The 24,904-nt window shown below is 44.3% G+C and overlaps 1 protein-coding gene across 2 annotated transcripts in view; it reads left to right on the top strand.

Annotated features, from left to right (window-relative positions):
- Positions 1-3,778: 3,778 nt before the first annotated feature.
- Positions 3,779-24,904, top strand: part of ttc23 (tetratricopeptide repeat domain 23) — a 23,369-nt gene continuing 2,243 nt past the window's right edge. The window contains exons 1-9 of one of the 2 annotated variants that reach the window (XM_024379445.2): positions 3,779-4,129; positions 4,324-4,450; positions 4,726-4,849; positions 4,979-5,135; positions 13,484-13,609; positions 19,702-19,873; positions 20,189-20,294; positions 20,705-20,832; positions 21,280-21,429. In XM_024379445.2, coding sequence (XP_024235213.1) covers positions 4,059-4,129; positions 4,324-4,450; positions 4,726-4,849; positions 4,979-5,135; positions 13,484-13,609; positions 19,702-19,873; positions 20,189-20,294; positions 20,705-20,832; positions 21,280-21,429 — 1,161 coding nt within the window. In that variant the 5' untranslated portion in view covers positions 3,779-4,058. Of the gene's footprint in view, positions 4,130-4,290; positions 4,451-4,725; positions 4,850-4,978; positions 5,136-13,483; positions 13,610-19,701; positions 19,874-20,188; positions 20,295-20,704; positions 20,833-21,279; positions 21,430-24,904 lie in introns of both variants that reach the window. The other variant, XM_024379446.2, reaches the window with a different exon arrangement.

The following is a 24,904-nucleotide window of genomic DNA, read 5'->3' as shown; positions in this document are numbered from 1 at the left end:
ATATTTGTCTTCAGCTCCAGGTACTTTGTTTTTGCATTGCCTACTTACATTAGGTGTAACTTAAGCGTTAAAAGACTGTGTGTTGCAGTAAGAGTGGTTTTGACAAACTGATGGCAATGTATTCCATTCTGGAAATTGGTTTAGGATGACTCTTAGGCTGGAACCTCCCCCTCTTGGGATCTTTGGGACTAACAAGCTCCTCTACCAAGACAAGGTGGCAACACACAGAGAATATTTATTTATTTATTTGATTTGTCATTAAATGGACTGTGCCTGCCTCAGATTGCACTGTAAATCAAAGGTGGGGTTTTATCGCTCATTGGCTAACCAGCATTCATGTCTATACTTTGGCAGATTTTTTTGGTTAACGCCATATCTTCAGAGTCCTGAGGCCTGAAACCCATACCGTTAGTCTTTCTGAAACCCAATACTTTGTGATTGTTTGTGGTATTTTGTCCCTCTTTGTCAGACAATTGGCATAGGCTACAGGCCATATTTCACATTTGGTACATGGGCCACATATCATAATCGACACAGGGACACATTTCACAATCGGCACACTGTCCACACTTAGAAGCTCCAACAAGTGGCAAAACAATAATACAAATGATTAGAAAATGCCATTTCCTTTGAATGCGTTCCTTCAGAATGTGTTTTTATATTTTAGTTTAAAATTCTGAAAGTTCTGTGGCATTTCAGTTTAGAATGTTGAAGCCTGCATCCCACCATTGACATGAATGGGGATACAATAACCTTCACAGTTTATTGCATGAATGATAGCAAAACTTTAAAAAGTACAGTACGGCACAAAAGTTTTAAGGCAGGTGTGAAAAAATGCTATAAAGTAAGAATGATTTCAAAAATAGACATGTTAATAGATTATAGTTATAAATTAACTAAATGCAAAGTGAGTGAACAGAAGAAAAATCAGATCCATATTTGGTGTGACCACCCTTTGTCTTCAAAACAGCATCAATTCTTGTAGGTACACTTGCACAAAGTCAGGGATTTTGTAGGCATATAGTCAGGTGTATGATTAAACATTATGCCAAACAGGTGCTAATGATCATCAATTCAATATCTAGGTTGTAACACAATCATTAACTGAAACAGCTGTACCTGCCCTCCAGGACGCCTACACCACCCGATGTCACAGGAAGGCCAAAAAGATAATCAAGGACAACAACCACCTGAGCCACTGCCCGTTCACCCCGCTATCATCCAGAAGGCGAGGTCAGTACAGGTGCATCAAAGCTGGGACCGAGAGACTGAAAAACAGCTTCTATCTCAAGGCCATCAGAGTGTTAAACAGCCATGGCTGCTGCCAACATACTGACTCAAATCTCTAGCCACTTTAATAATTAAAAATGGGATGTAATAAATGTATCACTAGCCAATTTATATCATGTTTACATACCCTACATTACTCATCTCATATTTATATACTGTACCCTATACCATCTACTGCATCTTGCCTATCGCTCATCCATATATTTATATGTACATAATCTTATTAATTTCTTACACTTGTGTGTATAAGGTAGTTGTTGTGAAATTGTTATATTACTTGTTAGATATTACTGCATTAGCATTTCGCTACACTCGTGTAACAAAATAGTATAGCTCCCGTCTCTCTCCTCGTCCCTATCTGGGCTCGAATCAAGGACCCTCCGGACACATCGACAACAGCCACCCTCGAAGCATCGTTACCCATCGCTCCACAAAAGCCACGGCCCTCACAGAGCAAGGGGAACAACTACTTCAAGGTCTCAAAGCGAGTGACGTATCCGATTGAAACGCCGTTAGCGCACATCCTGCTAACTAGCTAGCCATTTCACATCGGTTACACTCGCATTAACATCTGCTAACCATGTGTGTGGGACAAATAAAATTAGATTTGATTTAGGAGTGGGAACAGTAAGTGTTTATTGTCATTCAACTGAGAGACGACTAGCAAAGATTTGTATAACTAGACCAAGATAGCCCACAGCCAGTCGTTTCGAATGGGAACAAATGAGTCATAGTGGGCAGAACAAGCAAGGAGGGGGCAGAGCCAAGCACGAGCTAGTGAGATCCTATTAGCCCGTTCTAGCAAATGTCTGCATATTTCCTTTGGGGAACGCCTACTTTGAAGTGCGCGTGTGCAAAAGCTCAATCCCCTTTGCACTCCTAAACAACTTTGGCAAAGGTTCAAGTTGACGCAACGTAATCCACTCTGTTCATAACATATTCTAGTTTTGGGAACAGAAAACTATATTGAGATCAAATGCTTCATCGATGAGAAAATGTGCAGAATATCGTCCAAAATCAATCTCTTTCAATTTCTCCCACTGGGCTACCACTTTTTGGTAGTGAGTGGAAACGCCAAGCGGATGTTTCACATTTATACATCCGGTGAAATATATGTATCATTGTTCTATCTGTGCGACTAGTTTACATGCACATTTTTCTATTTGATAAATACTGCATCAAACATCTGAGCTAGATGTAAAATTGCACTACTCGGCAAAAACGTCAACATTGATTTATTTTAGATGAATTCTGACTATTTTGAGGAAGTGTTTCTGGCCATGTTGTTGCTAAGGTGTCTTAAAACGGGAAAACAACAATAATTATTGCTTATTTCATCTCATTTTTCAAGCGAAGGTCTTTGGTGTGTTTAAGAGTCCAGGCGGTCCCTTCGCCTAGCTGAGTTATGCTAGGAGCAAACCGAATCTATTTTTATTTTATTTATTTATTTCACCTTTATTTAACCATGCAGGCTAGTTGAGAACAAGTTCTCATTTGCAACTGCGACCTGGCCAAGATAAAGCGTAGCAATTCGACACATACAACAACAGAGTTACATATGGAATAAACAAAACATACAGTCAATAATACAGCAGAACAAAATAAAACAAAAAGTCTATATACAGTGAGTGCAAATGAGGTAAGTTAAGGAAATAAATAGGCCATGGTGGCAAAGTAATTACAATATAGCAATTAAACACTGGAATGGTAGATCGGCAGAAGATGAATGTGCAGGTAGAGATACTGGGGTGCAAAGGAGCAAAATACATAAATAAATACCAGTATGGGGATGAGGTAGGTAGATGGTATGTCGGGACAGAATGTTGTGTCTAGATGGAGTAAAGCTCTATACAGTTATCACGTCGGGGACAACAGTTGTTGACAACCATAGCGTTTTAGCTTTATTATTATATGTATTTGTATTTATTTAACTAGGCAAGTCAGTGAAGAACAAATTCTTATTTACAATGACGGCCTACCTCGGCAAAACCCTCCCCTAACCCGGACGACGCTGGGTCAATTGTGCGCCGCGCTATGGGACTCCCGATCGGTTGTGATTACAGTCGGGGATCGTATCAGGGTCTGTAGTGACTCCTTTAGCACCGAGTTTCAGTGCCTTAGACCGCTGCGTCACTCGAAAGCCCCAGTCCCGACAAACCATCACTATCACCACCGGTAACAAAATACACAAAATAAGGGTAGGCCAATCATTTAGTAAAAATTCTGCAATAGCCTAAAAAGCTAGCGTAAAATAATTAACACGGCATGTTCCCCATCATTTATTTTCAGCTACATCCTGCCACTTTATCAGCTGTTGTCAGACACACCCGGGTCTGAGAAGCAGGCCTTATTTCACATATTCATATTTTTATTAATTCGAGCTAAAAAAAAACAAAGCCTGATTTAACATAAAATAATTTGTCTGCACAAATATTTGCACAAATATTTGCACATGCATAAAGTTGGTCTGGTGCTGTAGAACATTGTCGGTCACGTGACATTTTATCAGGAAGTTACATTTAGCGCGTTTTGATTTTTAAGTTTTATATTAGTGGATGCTTGCTTTTATGAACACCCCGAGCGAACTGTTTGTGGTTATATGATGAATACAACCAACAAAATAAAAATAAAATGTCGCGCATTGATTTATGATGAACCTTTGCTGATTATGACGCATACTGCCGTATCCACGACAACGGATGTAAAAAAGAAACAAACATGGCATAAAATTATTGTGCAAAAGGTTTATTTATTTTTTTAATCTAAAAATGAATTATAATTATCCAATGACAAACACACGCTCCAAACCAGGACTTGGATTAGTTAACGGTGGAGAATCGTAAGTTATACATTGTGCTTGTGCATGCATGCATTGCTGTAAAACTGATGTTGGAAGAAAAAAAATCCTTTCGAAGAGATCAATTCTGCGCATTCGAGTCAATGTGGATTGTGCATGTCTATTATTAGAAAAATGCTGCTGATGATGATTGTGTTACCCAGGTAGATCATTTGAAAGCACCTTTATCCTCATAGTGATAAAGGACTGGCAAGTGTCTCTCAGAGAGGAATGGATGACACGGGAGAGTCGATGATGATGACTCCTGAGGAAAAACTTACCCAGTATGATAGCAGGGCCCAAGCCTTTGCAGACACTCAACAGGTAGACCTATAGAGGTTTTAAGTTGCTTTCCATTATGACACCTGCATGCAATGGGGTGAGGTGGAAAGTACTATAACCAGAGGTACCTGCAAAGTTTGTGAAGGTTGTCTTAACCTTCTGTAGATGTCATAGTCACCCTGTCATGTTCAGAAATGGTATCATTCTCTTATCAAAGGTATAATGCATGTACAGTACCACTCAGCATAAAGGCTTTTTTCAATACAGCATCATGTTGGTCATGTATGTCAACAATAATGAAATGTTTGTCCGGACAGTTTGATGCTTGTATCCAGGACCTTGTCCGCTGTGTGGCTCTTACAAGACTGGTATATGGAGATGGGCAATTGAAACTAGCCCAAGCCCATGTCAGACTGGCTAAAGCATACCTACAGTTTAAAGGTGAATTATGTTGTGATTAGCCTTTACAATGAGGTACCATTTATAAAGAGTTTATAACGGTTAAAATTGTATATATTTATACCTTACCAAATCTTGGAATTACCTATGTGTTGTCCCTGATTCCCACAGGCTGGGCAGTGCAGGCCCAGGAGCACTCAGCCAGAGCCAGTGACCTGCTCCCCTTCTGCACCCCCAACTCCACCAGCCGGGAGGACAGGGTCCACATTCTCACCTGTCTCCTCAATATATACCTAACACAGGGAGGCGCCACTCTGCTGCTGGCAAAATATCCTTTACCCACATTGTTTCTGTGATAAATTACATTTCATCGTGAATACAACAAGTGTAGACTTTACCATTAAATGACTACTTACGAGCCCATTCTCAACAATGCAGAGTTAAAAAGTATGAAAAATATTTTGCTAAATAATAAAGGAAATAGTAACACAATAAAACACAATAAAATAACAATAACGAGGGTATATGTCACGCCCTGGTCAAAGTATTTTGTGTTTATCTTTATGTATTTGGTCAGGCCAGGGTGTGGCATGGGGTTTTTGTAATTGTGGTGTGTTTGTCTTGGGGTTTTGGTGGTGGTATTGGGATTGTAGCTTAGTGGGTTGTCTAGCAAGGTCTATGGCTGTCTGGAGTGGTTCTCAATCAGAGGCAGGTGCTTATCGTTGTCTCTGATTGGGAACCATATTTAGCAGCCATATTCTTTGAGTTTGTCGTGGGTGATTGTCCTTAGTGTCTTACTTGTACTCTCTGTTAGTTTGCACTAGATAGGCTGTTTTCGGTTTTCATTACGTTTATTGTTTTGTAGTGTTTAGTGTTTAGTCGTGTTTACGTTTTGTTTAATAAATATGGATCGCAATCGACACGCTGCAGTTTGGTCCGACTCTCCTTCATCACCACTAGAAAACCGTTACAGAATCACCCACCACCAACGGACCAAGCAGCGTGTTAACAGGCAGGAACCACAGGAGAGGCAACAGAGGCAGCAGCAGCAGGAGCAGCAGCAGCTGCAGTGGGAGAGGCTGCACCACCTGGAGAAATGGACATGGGAGGAAGAACTGGACGGTAAAGGACCCTGGGCTCAGCCTGGAGAATATCGCCGCCCCAAGGAAGAACTGGAGGCGGCGAAAGCTGAGAGGCGCAGATATGAGGAGGCAGCACGGCGTAGCGGATGGAAGCCTGAGAATCAGCCCCAAAATTTCTTGGGGGCTCAGGGAGAGTGTGGCAGAGTCAGGAGTCAGACCTGAGCCAACTCTCCCTGTTTATCGTGAGGAGCCAAGGAGGAGACCAGAACCAGAGACTGTGAAGGAGTTAATGGGGAAATTGGAGGAGAGAGAAATGAGGGAGTTGCTGTGTTGGTGCTTTTTGCATGGAATTCGCCCGACGGAACGTGTTGGGGATTTGATGGCACCTGGGTTAGCGCTCCATACTCGTCCTGAGGTGCGTGTTAGTCGGCTGGTGAAGTTGGTGCCAGCCTCACGCACCAGGCCTCCTGTGCACATCCCTAGCCTTGCACATCCTGTGCCAACACTGCTCTCAAGATCTCCAGTACGCCTTCACGGTCTAGCCCATCCTGTGCCACCTCCACACTCCAGTCCTCCGGTAGCAGCTCCCCGCTCCAGGCTTCCTGTGCGTGTCCTCGATCCAGTACCACCAGTTCCAGCACCATGCACCAGGCCTTCAGTGTGCCTCGCCTGTTCAGCGCAGCCAGCGCTTTTCTCCTCTCCTGCGCTGCTGGAGTCTCCCGCCTGTTTAGCGCAGCCAGAGCCTTCCTCCTCTACAGCGCTGCCGGAGCCTCCCGCCTGTTTAGCGCAGCCAGAGCCTTTCTCCTCTCCTACGCTGCCGGAGTCTCCCGCCTGTTCAGCGCAGCCAGAGCTGCCAGCCTGCATGGAGCAGCCAGAGCTGTCAGTCCGCATAGAGCAGCCAGAGCTGTCAGTCTGCATGGAGCAGCCAGAGCTGTCAGTCTGCATGGAGCAGCCAGAGCTGTCAGTCTGCATGGAGCAGCCAGAGCTGTCAGTCTGCATGGAGCAGCCAGAGCTGTCAGTCTGCATGGAGCAGCCAGAGCTGTCAGTCTGCATGGAGCAGCCAGAGATGCCAGTCTGCATGGAGCAGCCAGAGCTGCCAGTCTGCATGGAGCAGCCAGAGCTGCCAGTCTGCATGGAGCAGCCAGAGCTGCCAGTCTGCATGGAGCAGCCAGAGATGCCAGTTTGCATGGAGCAGCCAGAGCTGCCAGTCTGCATAGAGCAGCCAGAGCTGCCAGTCTGCATGGAGGTGCCAGTCTGCATAGAGCAGCCAGAGCTGCCAGTCTGCATGGAGCAGCCAGAGCTGCCAGTCTGCATGAAGCAGCCAGTCTACATGGAGCAGCCAGAGCTGCCAGTCTGCATGAAGCAGCCAGAGCTGTCAGTCTGCATGGAACAGTCAGAGCTGCCAGTCTGCATGAAGCAGTCAGTCTACATGGAGCAGCCAGAGCTGTCAGTCCGCATGGAGCAGCCAGAGCTGTCAGTCTACATGAAGCAGCCCGAGCTGCCAGTCTGCATGAAGCAGCCAGTCTACATGGAGCAGCCAGAGATGTCAGTCTGCATGAAGCAGCCAGAGCTGTCAGTCTGCATAGAGCAGCCAGTCTGCATGGAGCAGCCAGTCTGCATGGAGCTGCCAGTCTGCATGGAGCTGCCAGTCTGCATGGAGCTGCCAGTCTGCAAGGAGCTGTCAGTCTGCACGGAGCTGTCAGTCTGCACGGAGCTGTCAGTCTGTAAGGAGCTGCCAGTCTGCAAGGAGCTGCCAGTCAGCACGGAGCCGCCAGATCTGCCAGTCAGCCAGACTCTTCCAGATCTGCCAGTCAACCAGACTCTTCCAGATCTGCCAGTCAACCAGACTCTTCCAGATCTGCCAGTCAACCAGACTCTTCCAGATCTGCCAGTCAACCAGACTCTTCCAGATCTGCCAGTCAACCAGACTCTTCCAGATCTGCCAGTCAACCAGACTCTTCCAGATCTGCCAGTCGACCAGACTCTTCCAGATCTGCCAGTCAACCAGACTCTTCCAGATCTGCCAGTCAACCAGACTCTTCCAGATCTGCCAGTCAGCCAGGATCTGCCAGTCAGCCAGGATCTGCCAGTCAGCCAGGATCTGCTGAAACCACCAGCCAGCCAGGAGCTGGTAGATCTATCTACCTGCCTGAGCTTCCTCTCACTCCTGAGCTTCCTCTCACTCCTGAGCTTCCTCTCACTCCTGAGCTTCCTCTCACTCCTGAGCTTCCTCTCACTCCTGAGCTTCCTCTCACTCCTGAGCTTCCTCTCACTCCTGAGCTTCCTCTCACTCCTGAGCTTTCTCTCACTCCCGAGCTTCCCCTCAGTCCCGAGCTGCCTCGGTCCCGAGCTGTCCTTCAGTCCCGATCTGCTCCTCAGTCCAGTGGGGTTCTGGGTGGGGACTACTAGGCCATGGTCGGCGGCGAGGGTGGACTATCCAGGGACGAAGGGAGAGGGGACTAAGACATTAAAGGAGTGGGGTCCACGTCCCGCGCCGGAGCCGCCACCATGGACAGACGCCCACCCGGACCCTCCCTATTGTTTTGAGGTGCGTTCGGGAGTCCGCACCTTAGGGGGGTTCTGTCACGCCCTGGTCAAAGTATTTTGTGTTTATCTTTATGTATTTGGTCAGGCCAGGGTGTGGCATGGGGTTTTTGTAATTGTGGTGTGTTTGTCTTGGGGTTTTGGTGGTGGTATTGGGATTGTAGCTTAGTGGGTTGTCTAGCAAGGTCTATGGCTGTCTGGAGTGGTTCTCAATCAGAGGCAGGTGCTTATCGTTGTCTCTGATTGGGAACCATATTTAGGCAGCCATATTCTTTGAGTTTGTCGTGGGTGATTGTCCTTAGTGTCTTACTTGTACTCTCTGTTAGTTTGCACTAGATAGGCTGTTTTCGGTTTTCATTACGTTTATTGTTTTGTAGTGTTTAGTGTTTAGTCGTGTTTACGTTTTGTTTAATAAATATGGATCGCAATCGACACGCTGCAGTTTGGTCCGACTCTCCTTCATCACCACTAGAAAACCGTTACAGTATATACAAGGAGTACCGGTACCTAATCAATGTGCAGGGGTACGGGATTGAGGTAATACAGTATGTACAGTTGAAGTCGGAAGTATACATACAGTTAGGTTGGAGCCATTAAAACTCGTTTTTCAACCACTCCAGAAATGTCTTGTTAACAAACAATAGTTTTGGCAAGTCAGTTAGGACATTACTTTGTGCATGACACAAGTAATTTTTCCAACAATTGTTTACAGACAGATTATTTCACTTATAATTCACTTTATCACAATTCCAGTACGTCAGAAGTTTACATACACTAAATTGACTGTGCCTCTAAACAGCTTGGAAATTTCCATAAAATGATGTCATGACTTTAGACTTCTGACATCTTTGAGTCAATTGGAGGTGTACCTGTGGATGTATTTCAAGGCCTACCTTCAAACTCAGTGCCTCTTTGCTTGACATCATGGGAAAATCAAAAGAAATCAGCCAAGACCTCAGAAAATAAATTGTAGGCCTCCACATATCTGGTTCATCCTTGGGAGCAATTTCCAAAGGCCTGAAGGTACCACGTTCATCTGTACAAACAATAGAACGCAAGTATGAACACCATGGGACCACGCAGCCATCATACCGCTCAGGAAGGAGACACGTTCTGTCTCCTAGAGATGAATGTACTTTGGTGCGAAAAGTGCAAATCAGTCCCAGAACAACAGCAAAGGACCTTGTTAAGATGCTGGAGGAAACAGGTACAGAAGTATCTATATCCACAGTGAAACGAGTCCTATATCGACAACCTGAAAGGCCGCTAAGCAAGGAAGATGCCTCTGCTCCAAAACCACCATAAAAAAGCCAGACTACGGTTTGCAACTGCACATGGGGACAAAGATTATACTTTTTGGAGAAATGTCCTCTGGTCTGATCAAAACAGTTCTATTTTTGTTTGCCATAATGATCATCGTTATGTTTGGAAGAAAAAGGGGGAGGCTTGCAAGCCGAAGAACACCATCCCAACCGTAAAGCACGGGGGTGTCAGCATCATGTTGTGGGGGTGCTTTGCTACAGGAGGGACTGGTGCACTTCACAAAATATATGGCATCATGATGCAGGACAATTATGTGGATATATTGAAGCAACATCTCAAGACATCAGTCAGGAAGTTAAAGCTTGTTTGCAAATGGGTCTTCCAAATGGACAATCACCCCAAGCATACTTCCAAAGTTGTGGCATCAAAGTCAAGGTATTGGAGGGGCCATCACAAACGCCTGACCTCAATCCTATAGAAAATTTGTGCGCAGAACTGAAAAAGCGTGTGCGAGCAAGGAGGACTACAAACCTGACTCAGTTACACCAGCTCTGTCAGGAGGAATGGGCCAAAATTCACCCAACTTATTGTGGGAAGCTTGTGGAAGGCTACCCAAAACGTTTGACCCAAGTTAAACAATTTAAAGGCAATGCTACCAAATACTAATTGAGTGTATGGTATGTAAACTTCTGACCCACTGGGAATGTGATGAAAGAAATAAAAGCTGAAATTAATGATTCTCTGTGCTATTATTCTGACATTTCACGTTCTTAAAATAAAGTGGTGATCCTAACTGACCTAAGACAGGGAATTCTACTAGGATTAAATGTCAGGAATTGTGTAACTGAGTTTAAATGGTTTTGGCTAAGGTGTATGTAAACTTCCGACTTCAACTGTACATGTGGGTGAGGGTAAAAGTGACTAGGCAATCAGGATATATAATAAACAAAGTAGCAGCAGCGTGTGTGTGTGTTTTGTGTATGAGTGTCGGTGTAGTGAGTGTGTGGGTAGAGCCAGTGCAAGAGAGTCAGTGCAGAAAAATTAAGATACAATAAAGGGGGTCAATGTAAATTGTCCGGGTAGACATTTGATTAATTGTTCAGCTATCTTATGGCTTGGGGGTAGAAGCTGTTCAGAAGCCTTTTGGTCCCAGACTTGGCACACTGGTACTGCTTGCCGTGCGTTACCAGAGAGAGCAGCCCATGACTTGGGTGGCTGGAGTCTTTGACAATTTTTAGGACCCTCCAATGACACTGCCTGGTCCTGGATGGTAGTGAGTTCAGCCCCAGTGATGTACTGGGCCATACGCACTACCCTCTGTTGCGTCTTGTGGTTGGATGCCGAGCAGTTGCCCTACCAAGCTGTAATGCGGTCAGTCAAGATGTTCTCAATGGTGCAGCTGTAGAACCTTTTGAACATCTGCCAAATCTTTTCAGCCTACTCAGGGGGAAGAGGTGTTGTCGTGCCCTCTTCACGACTGTGTCGGTGTGTTTGGACCATGATAGGTCTTTAGTGATGTGGACACCAAAGAATTTGAAGCTCTCGACCCGCTCCACTACAGCCCTGTCGATGTGAATGGGGGCTTGTTTGGCCCTCCATTTCCAGTAGTCCATGATAAGCTCATTTGTCTTGCCCACGTTGAGGAAGAGGTTGTTGTCCTGGCACCACACTGCCAGGTCTCTGACCTCCTCCCTGTAGGCTGTCTCATCGTTGTCGGTGTTCAACTACTGTTGTGTTGTCAGCAAACTTAATGTTGGTGTTGTAGTCGTGCGCTGCCACGTAGTTGTGGTTGGACAGGGGAGGACTGAGGGGCCCCCGTGTTGAGGGTGAGCGTGGCAGATGTGTTGCTACCTACCCTCACCACCTGGAGGTGGCCCGTCTGGAAGTCCAGGATCCAGTTGCAGAGGGAGGTGTTCAGTCCCAGGGTCCTTAGCTTAGTAATGAACTTGGAGGGCACTATGGTGTTGAATGCTGAGCTGTAGTCAATGACCAGCATTCTCACTTAGTTGTTCCTTTTGTCCAGGTGGGAAAGGGCAGTGGTGGCGTGCGATAGAGATGGCGTCATCTGTGGATCTGTTGGGGCGGTATGCGAATTGAAGTGGGTCCAGAGTATCTGTGATGATGGTGTTGATGTGAGCCATAACCATTCTTTCAAAGCATTTCATGGCTACAGATGTGAGTGCTATGGGGCGGTAGTCATTCTTGGGTGCAGGGTTTGGTGGTGTGGATGAAACATGTACAGTTGTGGCCAAAAGTTTTGAGAATGACACAAATATTAATTTCCACAAAGTTTGCTGCTTCAGTGTCTTTAGATGTTTTTGTCAGATGTTACTATGGAATACTGAAGTATAATTACAAGCATTTCATAAGTGTCAAAGGCTTTTATTGACAATTACATGAAGTTGATGCGAAGAGTCAATATTGGCATTGTTGACCCTTCTTTTTTAAGACCTCTGCAATCCACCCTGGCATGCTGTCAATTAACTTCTGGGCCACATTCTGACTGATGGCAGCCCATTCTTGCATAATCAATGCTTGGAGTTTGTCAGAATTTGTGGGTTTTTGTTTGTCCACCCGCCTCTTGAGGATGGACCACAAATTCTCAATGGGATTAAGGTCTGGGGATTTTTCTGGCCATGGGCCCAAAACATAAATGTTTTGTTCCCCGAGCCACTTAGTTATCACTTTTGCCTTATGGCAAGGTGCTCCATCATGCTGGAAAAGGCATTGTTCGTCACCAAACTGTTCCTGGATGGTTGGGAGAAGTTGCTCTCGGAGGATGTGTTGGTACCATTTTTATTCATGGCTGTGTTCTTAGGCAAAATTGTGAGTAAACCCACTCCCTTGGCTGAGAAGCAACCCCACACATGAATGGTCTCAGAATGCTTTACTGTTGGCATGACACAGGACTGATGGTAGAGCTCACCTTGTCTTCTCTGAACAAGTTTTTTTTCCGGATGCCCCAAACAATCGGAAAGGGGATTCATCAGAGAAAATGACTTTTCCCCAGTCCTCAGCAGTCCAATCCCTGTACCTTTTGCAGAATATCAGCCTGTCCCTGATGTTTTTCCTGGAGAGAAGGTGCTTCTTTGCTTCTCTTTTTGACACCAGGCCATCCTCCAAAAGTCTTCGCCTCACTGTGCGTGCAGATGCACTCACACCTGCCTGCTGCCATTCATGAGCAAGCTCTGTACTGGTGGCGCCCCGATCCCACAGCTGAATCAACTTTAGGAGACGGTCCTGGCGCTTGCTGGACTTTCTTGGGCGCCCTGAAGCCTTCTTCACAACAATTGAACCGCTCCCCTCTCTCTCTTCAGTTCATTTGCATGGCAAAGAGGGACATTGCAATTAATTGCAATTCATCTGATCACTCTTCATAACATTCTGGAGTATATGCAAATTGCCATCATACAAACTGAGGCAGCAGACTTTGTGAAAATTTATATTTGTGTCATTCTCAAAACTTTTGGCCACAACTGTAGGTATTACAGACTAGGTCAGGAAAGGTACATTTTTTTATTAAAGACACATGCCAGCTGGTCAGTTCATGCTCTGAGCACGCATCCTGGTAATCTGTCTGGATAAAGCTCTGGCTCAAGGAAATAGGCCTGAGCATTAGGAGAATCATTAGGAGAATGATTAGATATTTGTAATGGAAGCCCCAAAAACATTAGGAGAATGATTGTCTAAATGTGAATTCAAACAATTGCATGGTTAAATGTCCACGGGTAAATTAATGTAGTACTGCTTTAATATTGATTACGCAATACTCTTTAACCATCCCAACTCTCGAGGAAGCAGAGTATAATCATCGAAAAGCAGAGAAGATTGTGGTCGAACTTCATCAGCTAGGAGGCATGAGCAAGGAGGAGAAAATGGAGACTGAGTTTGAGATATCCACGTCTCTGTCCAGGTATTATAGAGAGAACTAAACTGATCTGCAGAAATATTTTGCGTCAAATCACTTTCAAAAGAAACTTATTTGGAGAATTGTGTCTATCTGACCAATGTGGCCTTTACTACAATGTCCGCTGTGACAGCAGAGAGCACTTTGATATTCACTGGATTCCTCTTTAGGTATCATACGCTATGCTACTCTATTTATTTCCACAGACTCCTCCTTCAGTATCATATTCAGGTTGAAGTCTGAATACCTTCGCACTTCTCCAACAAAAACAAGTTAATGTTCATGTGAAGTGTCATTGTAGATTCAGATAAGACTGTTGTATCAAATACACCTATATGTTCAGATGTCAACATACAGCCTGTTAACTTGAAGGCACAATAACAGCCTGTTATTAATACTGTTTATCTGAGTATATCCACTGAGAAAGACATTAGGTTTTGGCCACAAGATGGAGACAATGTCTAACATGTCCACTGAGCAAATCCATCTATTGAGATACATTTTAATGGTTCATTTCACTCAAACAATGTGGTCTTTTCTGCTCTAGTTTAGACTAGTAGTGACATGGAAAGTCTCTGAATTATCTTAACCTGGTCCTCACAGTAGAAGTACCTAAAGTACCCTCAAAGTTGTTGTTTTTCCCATGTAAACATCAAGCTGTTCTCCCAGGCTTGTTGTCAAGCCCATGGGGTGTGAGCATGCGCAGCTGCAGACCAGTGACTGTGACTGGGGTTATTGCACTTCCCACTTGTTCAGTGTCTGCTGGACCAGTGGAGCAGAGGAGGATAACACATCCCCAGCGCTGCATTCATATTTCATGATTGCCTTCACTGCTCTGCCTGTAATAGCTAATTATTGTGTACTGAGGAGGCTTTTTGCACTAAACGGCATTGATCATTTTGTTTAGTTGTAGGGTAACACTGTTTTTGCTAAAGTATATTGATGCCTTCCCACCCTTCCACACTTAAGTTGTATTAACTTCACTATTATGGATTTGTCAAAACATAATTTGAGTAATTCATGAATACACAATATTTGCTGTACAAGTCGATATTGATTACAAGACATGGCTGAGGCAAATGTGGTACCAATATACCCAGATACTCAGTGTGGAATATTAGTAGCATTAGAGTTGTTTCAACTTGAAGGGAGCTGAGGTAAAAAAGTATTTGGGAGTGAGGTCATCCTTTTAAGTTTTTATGACTGACTGTTTGTTTACGCAATTTGTGAAATTGGAAAAATGTGCGGACGCTCGCTGGTGTGTAAGCTTGCTAAAGCTCTTTTGTTGGAGGATGACTGAACTTGGCTGGCTTCTGTAAGCACCCTAGTCAACAGGACTGTAATGTTGTGACCAGTGTGAATGTCCCCACAAAAGCCTGGAACAATAAAACAAGCTTTCACACAGTTTCAGGTCTAGTTGGAGATTTTCCATTTAACTCATTGTAGAGGTACAGTATATGCAAGGTGCCAGTGTAATGAGCACAATATGAAATACTGATCACAGTATTATAGTTTACTTTGCCACCTGTACTAAGTTATTGTTAAAAGGTTTTGAAAACAATTCTAATAAATGCAACAGTTGGACAATGAATGAAGATACTCATATAAATTAACATAAAGGGGTGGAACAGGGCTGCAACCACCAAAGACCTGCTCTGTCTACCCTCCCTGCTCTGTCTACCCTACCTGCTCTGTCTACCCTACCTGCTCTGTCTACCCTCCCTGCTCTGTCTACCCTCCCTGCTCTGTCTACCCTACCTGCTCTGTCTACCTGCTCTGTCTACCCTACCTGCTCTGTCTACCCTACCTGCTCTGTCTACCCTCCCTGCTCTGTCTACCCCTCCCTGCTCTGTCTACCCTACCTGCTCTGTCTACCCTACCTGCTCTGTCTACCCTCCCTGCTCTGTCTACCCTCCCTCTACCCTACCTGCTCTGTCTACCCTACCTGCTCTGTCTACCCTCCCTGCTCTGTCTACCCTCCCTGCTCTGTCTACCCTACCTGCTCTGTCTCTGCTCTGTCTATCCTACCTGCTCTGTCTACCCTACCTGCATTCTCCTTGCATTCTCCTGCGCTGTCTAGACTGCCTCATTATTTACTGTTGTTGTCACGCTCTCTTGCAAAATTCAACAAGTGTGTTAATAGCAGGATACCTTCAGATTACAAATCAACACGTTTGGCTCTAGATTACACCTATCTACACATACTTTACATTGTTTACGAGATCAGACATCATATCACTTTAATCAGTGTTCATTTTCAAAAGTTGCTTTCGTATCAGCACATCTCATTTGATTTAAATTATAACTTTTTTAAATTCCACAAATTAACAACCATCAAGTGTCGACAGGGTGTGTTAAATCCCTGATGAAGCTAGCGTTCTAATAGATTCAATGGTTAGAAAGGGTGTGTTAAATCCCTGACGAAACTAGCTTTCTAATAGATTCAATGGTTAGAAAGGGTGTGTTAAATCCCTGACGAAACTAGCGTTCTAATAGATTCAATGGTTAGACAGGGTGTGTTAAATCCCTGACGAAACTAGCGTTCTAATAGATTCAATGGTTAGACGGGGTGTGTTAAATCCCTGATGAAACTAGCATTCTAATAGATTCAATGGTAAAACAGGGTGTGTTAAATCCCTGATGAAACTAGCGTTCTAATAGATTCAATGGTAAAACAGGGTGTGTTAAATCCCTGATGAAACTAGCGTTCTAATAGATTCAATGGTAAAACAGGGTGTGTTAAATCCCTGATGAAACTAGCATTCTAATAGATTCAATGGTTAGAAAGGGTGTGTTAAATCCCTGACGAAGCTAGCGTTCTAATAGATTCAATGGTAAAACAGGGTGTGTTAAATCCCTGATGAAGCTAGCGTTCTAATAGATTCAACAGTACGACAAGGTGTGTTAAATCCCTGATGAAGCTAGCGTTCTAATAGATTCAACAGTACGACAAGGTGTGTTAAATCCCTGATGAAGCTAGCGTTCTAATAGATTCAACAGTACGACAAGGTGTGTTAAATCCCTGATGAAGCTAGCGTTCTAATAGATTCAACAGTACGACAAGGTGTGTTAAATCCCTGATGAAGCTAGCGTTCTAATAGATTCAACAGTACGACAAGGTGTGTTAAATCCCTGATGAAGCTAGCGTTCTAATAGATTCAACAGAACGACAAGGTGTGTTAAATCCCTGATGAAGCTAGCGTTCTAATAGATTCAACAGTACGACAAGGTGTGTTAAATGAAGCCCTAATGATGAAGGTGTGTTAAATCCCTGATGAAGTTCTAATAGATTCAACAGTACGACAAGGTGTGTTAAATCCCTGATGAAGCTAGCGTTCTAATAGATTCAACAGTACGACAAGGTGTGTTAAATCCCTGATGAAGCTAGCGTTCTAATAGATTCAACAGTACGACAAGGTGTGTTAAATCCCTGATGAAGCTAGCCTTCTAATAGATTCAACAGTACGACAAGGTGTGTTAAATCCCTGATGAAGCTAGCGTTCTAATAGATTCAACAGTACGACAAGGTGTGTTAAATCCCTGATGAAGCTAGCCTTCTAATAGATTCAACAGTACGACAAGGTGTGTTAAATCCCTGATGAAGCTAGCGTTCTAATAGATTCAATGGTAAAACAATGTACTTTATTCCATTGAGCTCATTTCAGCCATTACCAGGGTGTGTTTGACAGGTCATTACGAACATTTCCTTGGTCGTAACGTTAATGGAGAAAACGTCTGGCACAAGTAGGAGTATGAAAGAGTCGCAGGAGTAAAATGAAAGCAATCAATCCAGCGATATTTAAGTGCCAAGTAGATTTTACATAGATGGTTGAAAAGACAAGTCCTGGGCTTTGCATGTGAGTTGCTGTTGACATTAGAGGTTCTCAGTTGAGCAGGCTGTTATGGCTCTCATCCCCCACTGACTTGCATTCCTATGGCTACATGTCATATTCTGGTCTCAAATCTAGGTGTTGTCACAGTGGATTTACTTGATGCTGCCTGAGGCACAGGAAAGGAAATGATAATGAAGGATTGTGTTTTGTTCCAACAGGGCACCCACAGCCCAACAAAACAACACAGTTTAACATTCATTTTGCTGTATATTTCCACCTCCAATAGTTCCTTTCCTGGCTTTGTGAACACTGTATAATTTTCCTTGTATAAGGAGCAAACCTTCGAGGGCCCCTACGTGCGTCAGTATTGGTCTGGTAAGCATTACTAAACAGAGGGCCGTGTGGGCTGCTTGGCAGTTCATGTGAAAATCACTAATTACATTATTGCTCTGCTCTGTGGACATTGAATTAGATGTCAGCTGCAGATGACATACTGCCTCCTGTGCCAGGAACAGGAAGCTTGGGAGGGTGGCATCAGCTGGTGAATGAGGGGATGCAGTGGCATTGTCCACAGGTCTGTCTGTGGATAAGAAGGCAGTACGCTGGCCTGGGTAATGGGCACACAGAGTTTCTGCTATAATGCAGCCAGCCATCCCAGCTGCCCTAAAAGGCTGTGCTGTTCTCTGGAATTTCTGATGCCTGAGGGGGGAAGCCGTCCCATTCCCATGCAGGCCAGCTCCCATCAAGGCTTGCTTTGATAATCAGGGATTGATGGGAAATCTCAGAGATATTAATTTAGTGCTACCCTCCACAACCAAAATTTCACTGCACTAACTATACACACTGATGTTTTGATTTTTAGTCATTTATACTATACTATTATTTATGGGGTAAATAATAGAAAATGACTGTCAGCAAAAAATCACCTGCTTTACCGTTACTGTCCATGTAGAGGGATTCATTAATGATGGGGTGTTTTCCTGCTGCAGTAGTAGTCCTGTACTGTGGTATTGATGCAAACAGTATTCCCTCTGAGGAAGGCCACCTACGAACAGCAGAGCTGAATTGAATTTAGACTCCATTAGTGTCTGAATCAAATAAAAGTTTATTTGTCACGTGCGCCGACATGCTTACTTACAGGGCCTAACCAACTGTGCAATTCTTAAGTAGAAAATAGGTATTAGGTATTAGAATCCTGTGGGGTGTTGAGGCTATTAGCAAGCTAGATGGATTGATGTCTGACTAGTGTCCTTGCTGAGGATGATGCAAGTCTCTGCTGTGCTGCAGCCTCCTGCTAGCATCCCATCACCCACCCCCCTATGTGGTGACTGAGGGTGTTAGACCACAGACTGAAGGCCTATTGTACAGAGATCCAGAGCTGGTGTTGTCCTCGGAGTGGCACATTATTAACTGCCTACGTGCTGCCTCATATCAACAGCAAATATACATGTTTTTACAACAGTGTCTTACAACAGGGGTGATTTGACCAGTTTTGCAGTTTTTGTTTTCGTCTTCCTTTTGTTTTCGACATCCTGGTGTGGAGGATCTCCACCGTGTTGTGACTACCAGGACAAACCTAATTTAGACATCCTGGTGTGGAGGATCTCCACCGTGTTGTGACTACCAGGACAAACCTAATTTAGACATCCTGGTGTGGAGGATCTCCACTGTGTTGTGACTACCAGGACAAACCTAATTTAGACATCCTGGTGTGGAGGATCTCCACTGTGTTGTGACTACCAGGACAAACCTAATTTAGACATCCTGGTGTGGAGGATTTCCACTGTGTTGTGACTACCAGGACAAACCTAATTTAGACATCCTGGTGTGGAGCTCTTGTGTGGTTGCTCAGCGAGGTGCTGGACTTGTTAGGCAGTGTCAGTAAGTCTTTATTTATAATGTGGCTCTGAGAGCAACACACTCCTCAGTCTTCCCAGAGGAGAGACCATTAGAGACCATCTGAAAGGACACAGCCAGAGACGGAGTAAACAGTTCTTTGTGTAGGAATCTCCTATTATAGTCTGCACTCACTGCACCTGACATCAGAGGCAGCAATCCGCTAGACCCAGCCAGGCCTAGTTCGACGTTCCTCCTCAGGCCCCACTCTTGGCACAGTTCTGACTAACACTCTGGGCCAAGATTTCAACACTGCAACATGCCTACAGAAAGAGCCCGACCACTAATGCTTTTCTTTACTCTCCCTCCCTCCCTCTTTCTCTCATTCTCTTTCTCTCTCTCTCTCTGCCCTATCCATCTCTCCTGCAGGGTGTACCAGCGGCAAGGCAGGTCAGAGGAGGCCCTGGGTCAGTGTGAGAGTAGTTTGCAGCTGCTGGAGGGCTGGGAAAGGCCAGGTCAGGCCTGCTCCGTCTATAAGGACATGGCTGCCATCGAACAGGCCCAGGGCCGCCTCGACAGAGCTTTAGAGCACCTCTCTAAGGTAAGGGACATATGAGACCTGAATACAGGCACAAAACAGCAACACATAACAGTGAAGGTAATACAACTTAAGTGTGGAAGGGTGGGAAGGCATCAATATACTTTAGCAAAAACAGTGTTACTATATTAACATTACACACGACTATATGAATGACTTAACATTACACACATACTGACTATATTACTCAGACTATATGACTATCTTAAGATGAGCTGAGGGCTGTTAGAATGCCTCTGAGACCTGTTGTTTGGTAATGTTCTCCTCAGTCCTTAGTGTGATATGTGATCTGTCATATTTCGTTTGGGTTTCTGCTAGGCTCATGCCATAGCTCTGAGTCAGAGCCCTGGGGGTCTGGATGGGGCTCACATCGCTCACAGCCTGGCCTTGGCCTACTCTACTGTAGCAGAGCCCCACCACAATGGTGAGTCTATTCATACAACACAGGACTGCTGCAGTGCACTATGGGGGAACTCTGCTATATAGGGGGTTGTTGTTGGGAACATGAATCATTTTCTGCCTGTCTTATGTCAAGCTCTTTGAGTTCATAAATTTGAAGGCAGACTGATTATAGTTTTGCAGAAATAGCATGTTGTTTGAGTTCACCCCCATATCAATGTTCACCCCCATCTGACCTGTATGTATGGAACTTCACGGTATAGTTACATTAAATGAACAACAATATATGAGCAACCACTACCAGGAATGATGAGCTGTGGAGGAATGGACAAACTACGTAAAAAGCAATGCAGGCAGCACCAATAAGCAAACAAATAACATACTGTAATATGTTGAAGATCATAAGTGATTACGTGATCTTCCATCTGCGACTAGACTCAGCAGCACACTACTATGAGGAGAGTCTGAGTACATACAGGAGCTCCCTAGGCCCACAGGCTACTGTTACTCTCTACCTTCAGGATGACTACTGTCGCTTCCTCCTCCTCACTGGGCAGCAAGAGGTCAGTCCTGCATACACACACATACTCACACACACTCCAATAGACCACTAACACCAGTGGTCTAATCACACTAATAGCATGCCTTCCAGGTGTTTACAGCATCACAGACATCTCTGTTCTGTCGCTCTGAGAGGTTTGACATTCTCAAGAGGACTTCCCTCTCTCACATGGCATTGTGGGAATCCACCTTGCAGTCAGTCATGTCATGTTTACAGGGATAGTTTAATCTGCTACTAAGGATCAGGCTAGCTGAGGGTAACAGAGGGTGACAGGTGTTTTTGAGACAGGAGAGTCTGTGAAATGAATAGCCACCATAGTGAGCTTCAATTGCCTGAAGCTCCGTAAGACTGGCCATACGGAATCAGTGGAGGGGAAGACACAAATAAAATGCACTAAGCAGTCACTAAGTAGTCATTAACCAATGTTGTTGTGTATGTACTATGTCAGAGGTGTGTAGAGATCCAGAGGGAGTCCCTGGCCTTGAAGAGAGAGACGTTTGGTGACCTGAGTCCTGAGGTGGCTGACACTCTGCAGCTGATTGGAGGGGTGCAGATGACCCAGGGCCAGGTGAAGCATGCCCATAGGACCATGAGCAAGGTAAACACTGGCATTATACCCACCATTCCCTTTTGTTGCCCAACACTGATTTTAAAGACTCAATGCAGTCAAAAACGTGATTTCCCTGTGTTTTGTATATTTTTCCACATCATGAGGTTGGAATAATACTGTGACATTTTGAAAATTATGAATATGCTTTTTTAGTGTAAGAGTTTGAAATTTCTGCCTGTTTTGGTGGGGTGGAGTTTTGGCCTGCCTGGTGACATCACCTGGTTGTAAATTAGTTAATAGACCAATAGGAAAGAGAGTTCCAAACCTCTGCCAATAACAGCTAGTTTTCAGTTTTTCCCTCCCCACTCAGACCCCACCCAGACAGTCCAAGCAAAATTCTTGCTTGAGAAATTGCTCTTTGTTAAGAAGCTTCTTTTTGACCATTTTTATTGAAAACAATAGTAAGGTACTTAATTGTTAAACAGAAATGATTTGATATTGAGATAAAAACGTCTGCATTGAACATTTTAAGGCAGCTGGGATCACTGGGCAATATTATGTTAAATCCAGTCGAATTATATGGCAAAATGTAGATTTCCACCCTGAGTAGACATACTCAAATGTAATTATTTTTCATGAATTGGCCATAAACAATAGCTAGTAATGCTGCAGGTAGCCTGGCGGTTAGGAGAGCTGGGCCAGTAACCGAAAGGTTGCTGGATCGAATCCCCGAACTGGCTAGGTAAAAATCTGTCGTTCTGCCCCTGACCATGGCAGTTAGCCCACTGTTCCCCGGGAGCCGACGACGTGAATGTCAATTAAGGCAGCCTCCCTCTCTGATTCAGAGAGGTTGGGTTAAATGCAGAAGAAACATTTCAGTTGAAAGCATTCAGATGTACAACTGACCTTTCCTTTCTAGAAAGATCGGAAATCCCATTTCTGGAGAAAAACTCATTGTTATGCATTGCTGAGTTGTACTCCCATTTTGAGGACACAATCTCAAGTACATAGTACACTATATATATATACTTTTTTTCCCCTTCCTATTATACAAGTGGGGCAATAGGGTTGAAATGTCAGATATGATTTCTAAATAAAGTAACAATAAAATTAGAAACAACTTACTCTAAGATTTCACCTTATAACTGTAAAATAAATATGATCATGTTTAGTGACAGTACAAATATGGCACCATTTCATATAACTGACAACAGAGCATTTTCTGCCAAGCCTCCTCTGAGCGATGAAGAAACACCATTCTAATTGCTGCAGACTCGTTACACCTTTAGCTTCGTACAAAGTGATTTCGTGTGACCAAGAGAAAGTGGTTGTGTTTCAATTCTATGAAATCATTTAATATTTTTTCCTGTTGAGATCTCTAAATCCGACTGAGAATATCACATCGAGATGAAACTACAACTGTTGGATTTGCTAGACTGTCCCCTTTATTATGCCGTCTCCCGGGCTGGGCTCCATCACTCAGACGGAGAGCAAATCAATTATTTGTCTGGATTAGCCAGAAAATGGCACTCCCTATGCAAATGTGGGGTGTGAAACCTAACACTTCATGGCAGCTCCACAGACAGACTGGTAGTGGAGAGCAGGCAGATGATGCTTTCTGGCACTATAAGGCACTGGACCCTACGACATTCACAGGGAGCTTTGTATAACAAAATGTCAGTTGGAACCATTCCAGAACCGCTCAAAGTCCTCCATATAGGGGACTTAACATCTATTAGAAAAAGCACAGTTATATTTCATTACCATGTCTTCCCTACTACTGCTCAGTTTGATAAAACATGGCTTAATGACTGAAGGTAACTGCCAAAATAAAGGAAACACCAACATAAAGTGTCTTAATAAGACATTGGGTCACTACGAGCCAGAACAGCTTCAATGCGCCTTGTCATAGATTCTACAAGTGTCTGGAACTCTATTGGAGGGATGCGACCCCATTCTTCAACAAGAAAATCTATAATTTGGTGTTTTGTTGATGGGGATGAAAAACACTGTCTCAGGCGCCGTTCCAGAATCTCCCTTAAGTATTCAGTTGGGTTGAGATCTAGTGACTGAGATGGCCATGGTATATGGTTCACATCGTTTTCATGTTCATCAAACCATTCAGTGACCACTGGTGCCCTGTGAATGGGGGCATTGCCATCCTATATGGGCATAGCCATGGTAGACAAAATAATGGGCAACTGGGCCTGCCCAGCATTTTTATACATGATCCTAAGCATGATCGGATGTGAATTGCTCAGGAACCACATCTGTGTGGAAGCGCCTGCTTTCAAAATACTTTGTATCCCTCATTTACTCTAGTGTTTCCTTTATTTTGGCAGTTACCTGTATATTTTAAGCGTAGGGAAATATGAGTATGCTGTGTTTACGTGGAGTTACTGCTCTCTCTCTCACCCACATACAGTCAGGTACAGAGTATCGCCCTTTCTTATTGCCAAGCTATTTGAGAGGGCTCTGCTAAAGTCCAGTAGTCACAGGGCAACAGCTCCCTCATATATATATATATATATATATATATATATATATATATATATATATATATATATATATATATATACACATACACACACACACACACACACACACACACACACACACACACACACACACACACACACACACACACACACACACACACACACACACACACACACACACACACACACACACACACAGAGAGAGAGAGTCCCTGTCATTGTGAGAGCAGCTATTTCTGCCATGGTCTCTCAGGCTCAGTGCCTTGAGAATAACATGCTAATCTAGGCTCTGTGCAGTGTGCTCAGCCAGCCACTCTCTGTTGTAAAAGTCACACAGAATTAAATTGTGCTGCTTTCTCTTTTTGAACACAGCCAGATAGGTCTGGGGAGTGTGGACGGAAAGGGGAACTCCGCTCACCACTGTCAAATTAAAGGGGCCACTGACCCCAATTAGACTGTCAGGCCATTACGTCCTTCTAAATCTAAAATTCCTGAATCTGTCCCTGTATACGGATGGAATATGAGACTTATATGATGACTATCACTCAGAAAACAGGTAACAAAAAGTTGCCTTACAAGTTCCTTGTCAACACCACAGCAAACCACCCTGCATACCCACTGCTGGCTTGCTTCTGAAGCTAAGCAGGTTTGGTCCTGATCAGTTCCTGGATGGGAGACCAGATGCTGCTGGAAGTGGTGTTGGAGGGCCAGTAGGAGGCACTCTTTCCTCTGGTCTAAAAAAATATCCCAATGGCCCAGGGCAGTGATTGGGGACACTGCCCTGTGTAGGGTGCCATCTTTTGGATGGGATGTTATACGGGGGTCCTGACTCTCTGAGGTCATTAAAGATCCCATGGCACTTATTGTAAGAGTAGGGGTGTTAACCCCGGTGTCCTGGCTAAAGTCCCAATCTGGCCCTCAAACCATCACGGTCACCTAATAATCCCCAGTTTCTAATTGGCTCATTCATCCCCCCTGTAACTATTCCCCAGGTCGTTGCTGCAAATGAGAACGTGTTCTCAGTC

The sequence above is a fragment of the Oncorhynchus tshawytscha genome, linkage group LG19 (genome assembly GCF_018296145.1).
Source record: "Oncorhynchus tshawytscha isolate Ot180627B linkage group LG19, Otsh_v2.0, whole genome shotgun sequence".
NCBI lineage: Eukaryota > Metazoa > Chordata > Actinopteri > Salmoniformes > Salmonidae > Oncorhynchus > Oncorhynchus tshawytscha.
This window is presented reverse-complemented; position numbering and strand designations above follow the sequence as displayed.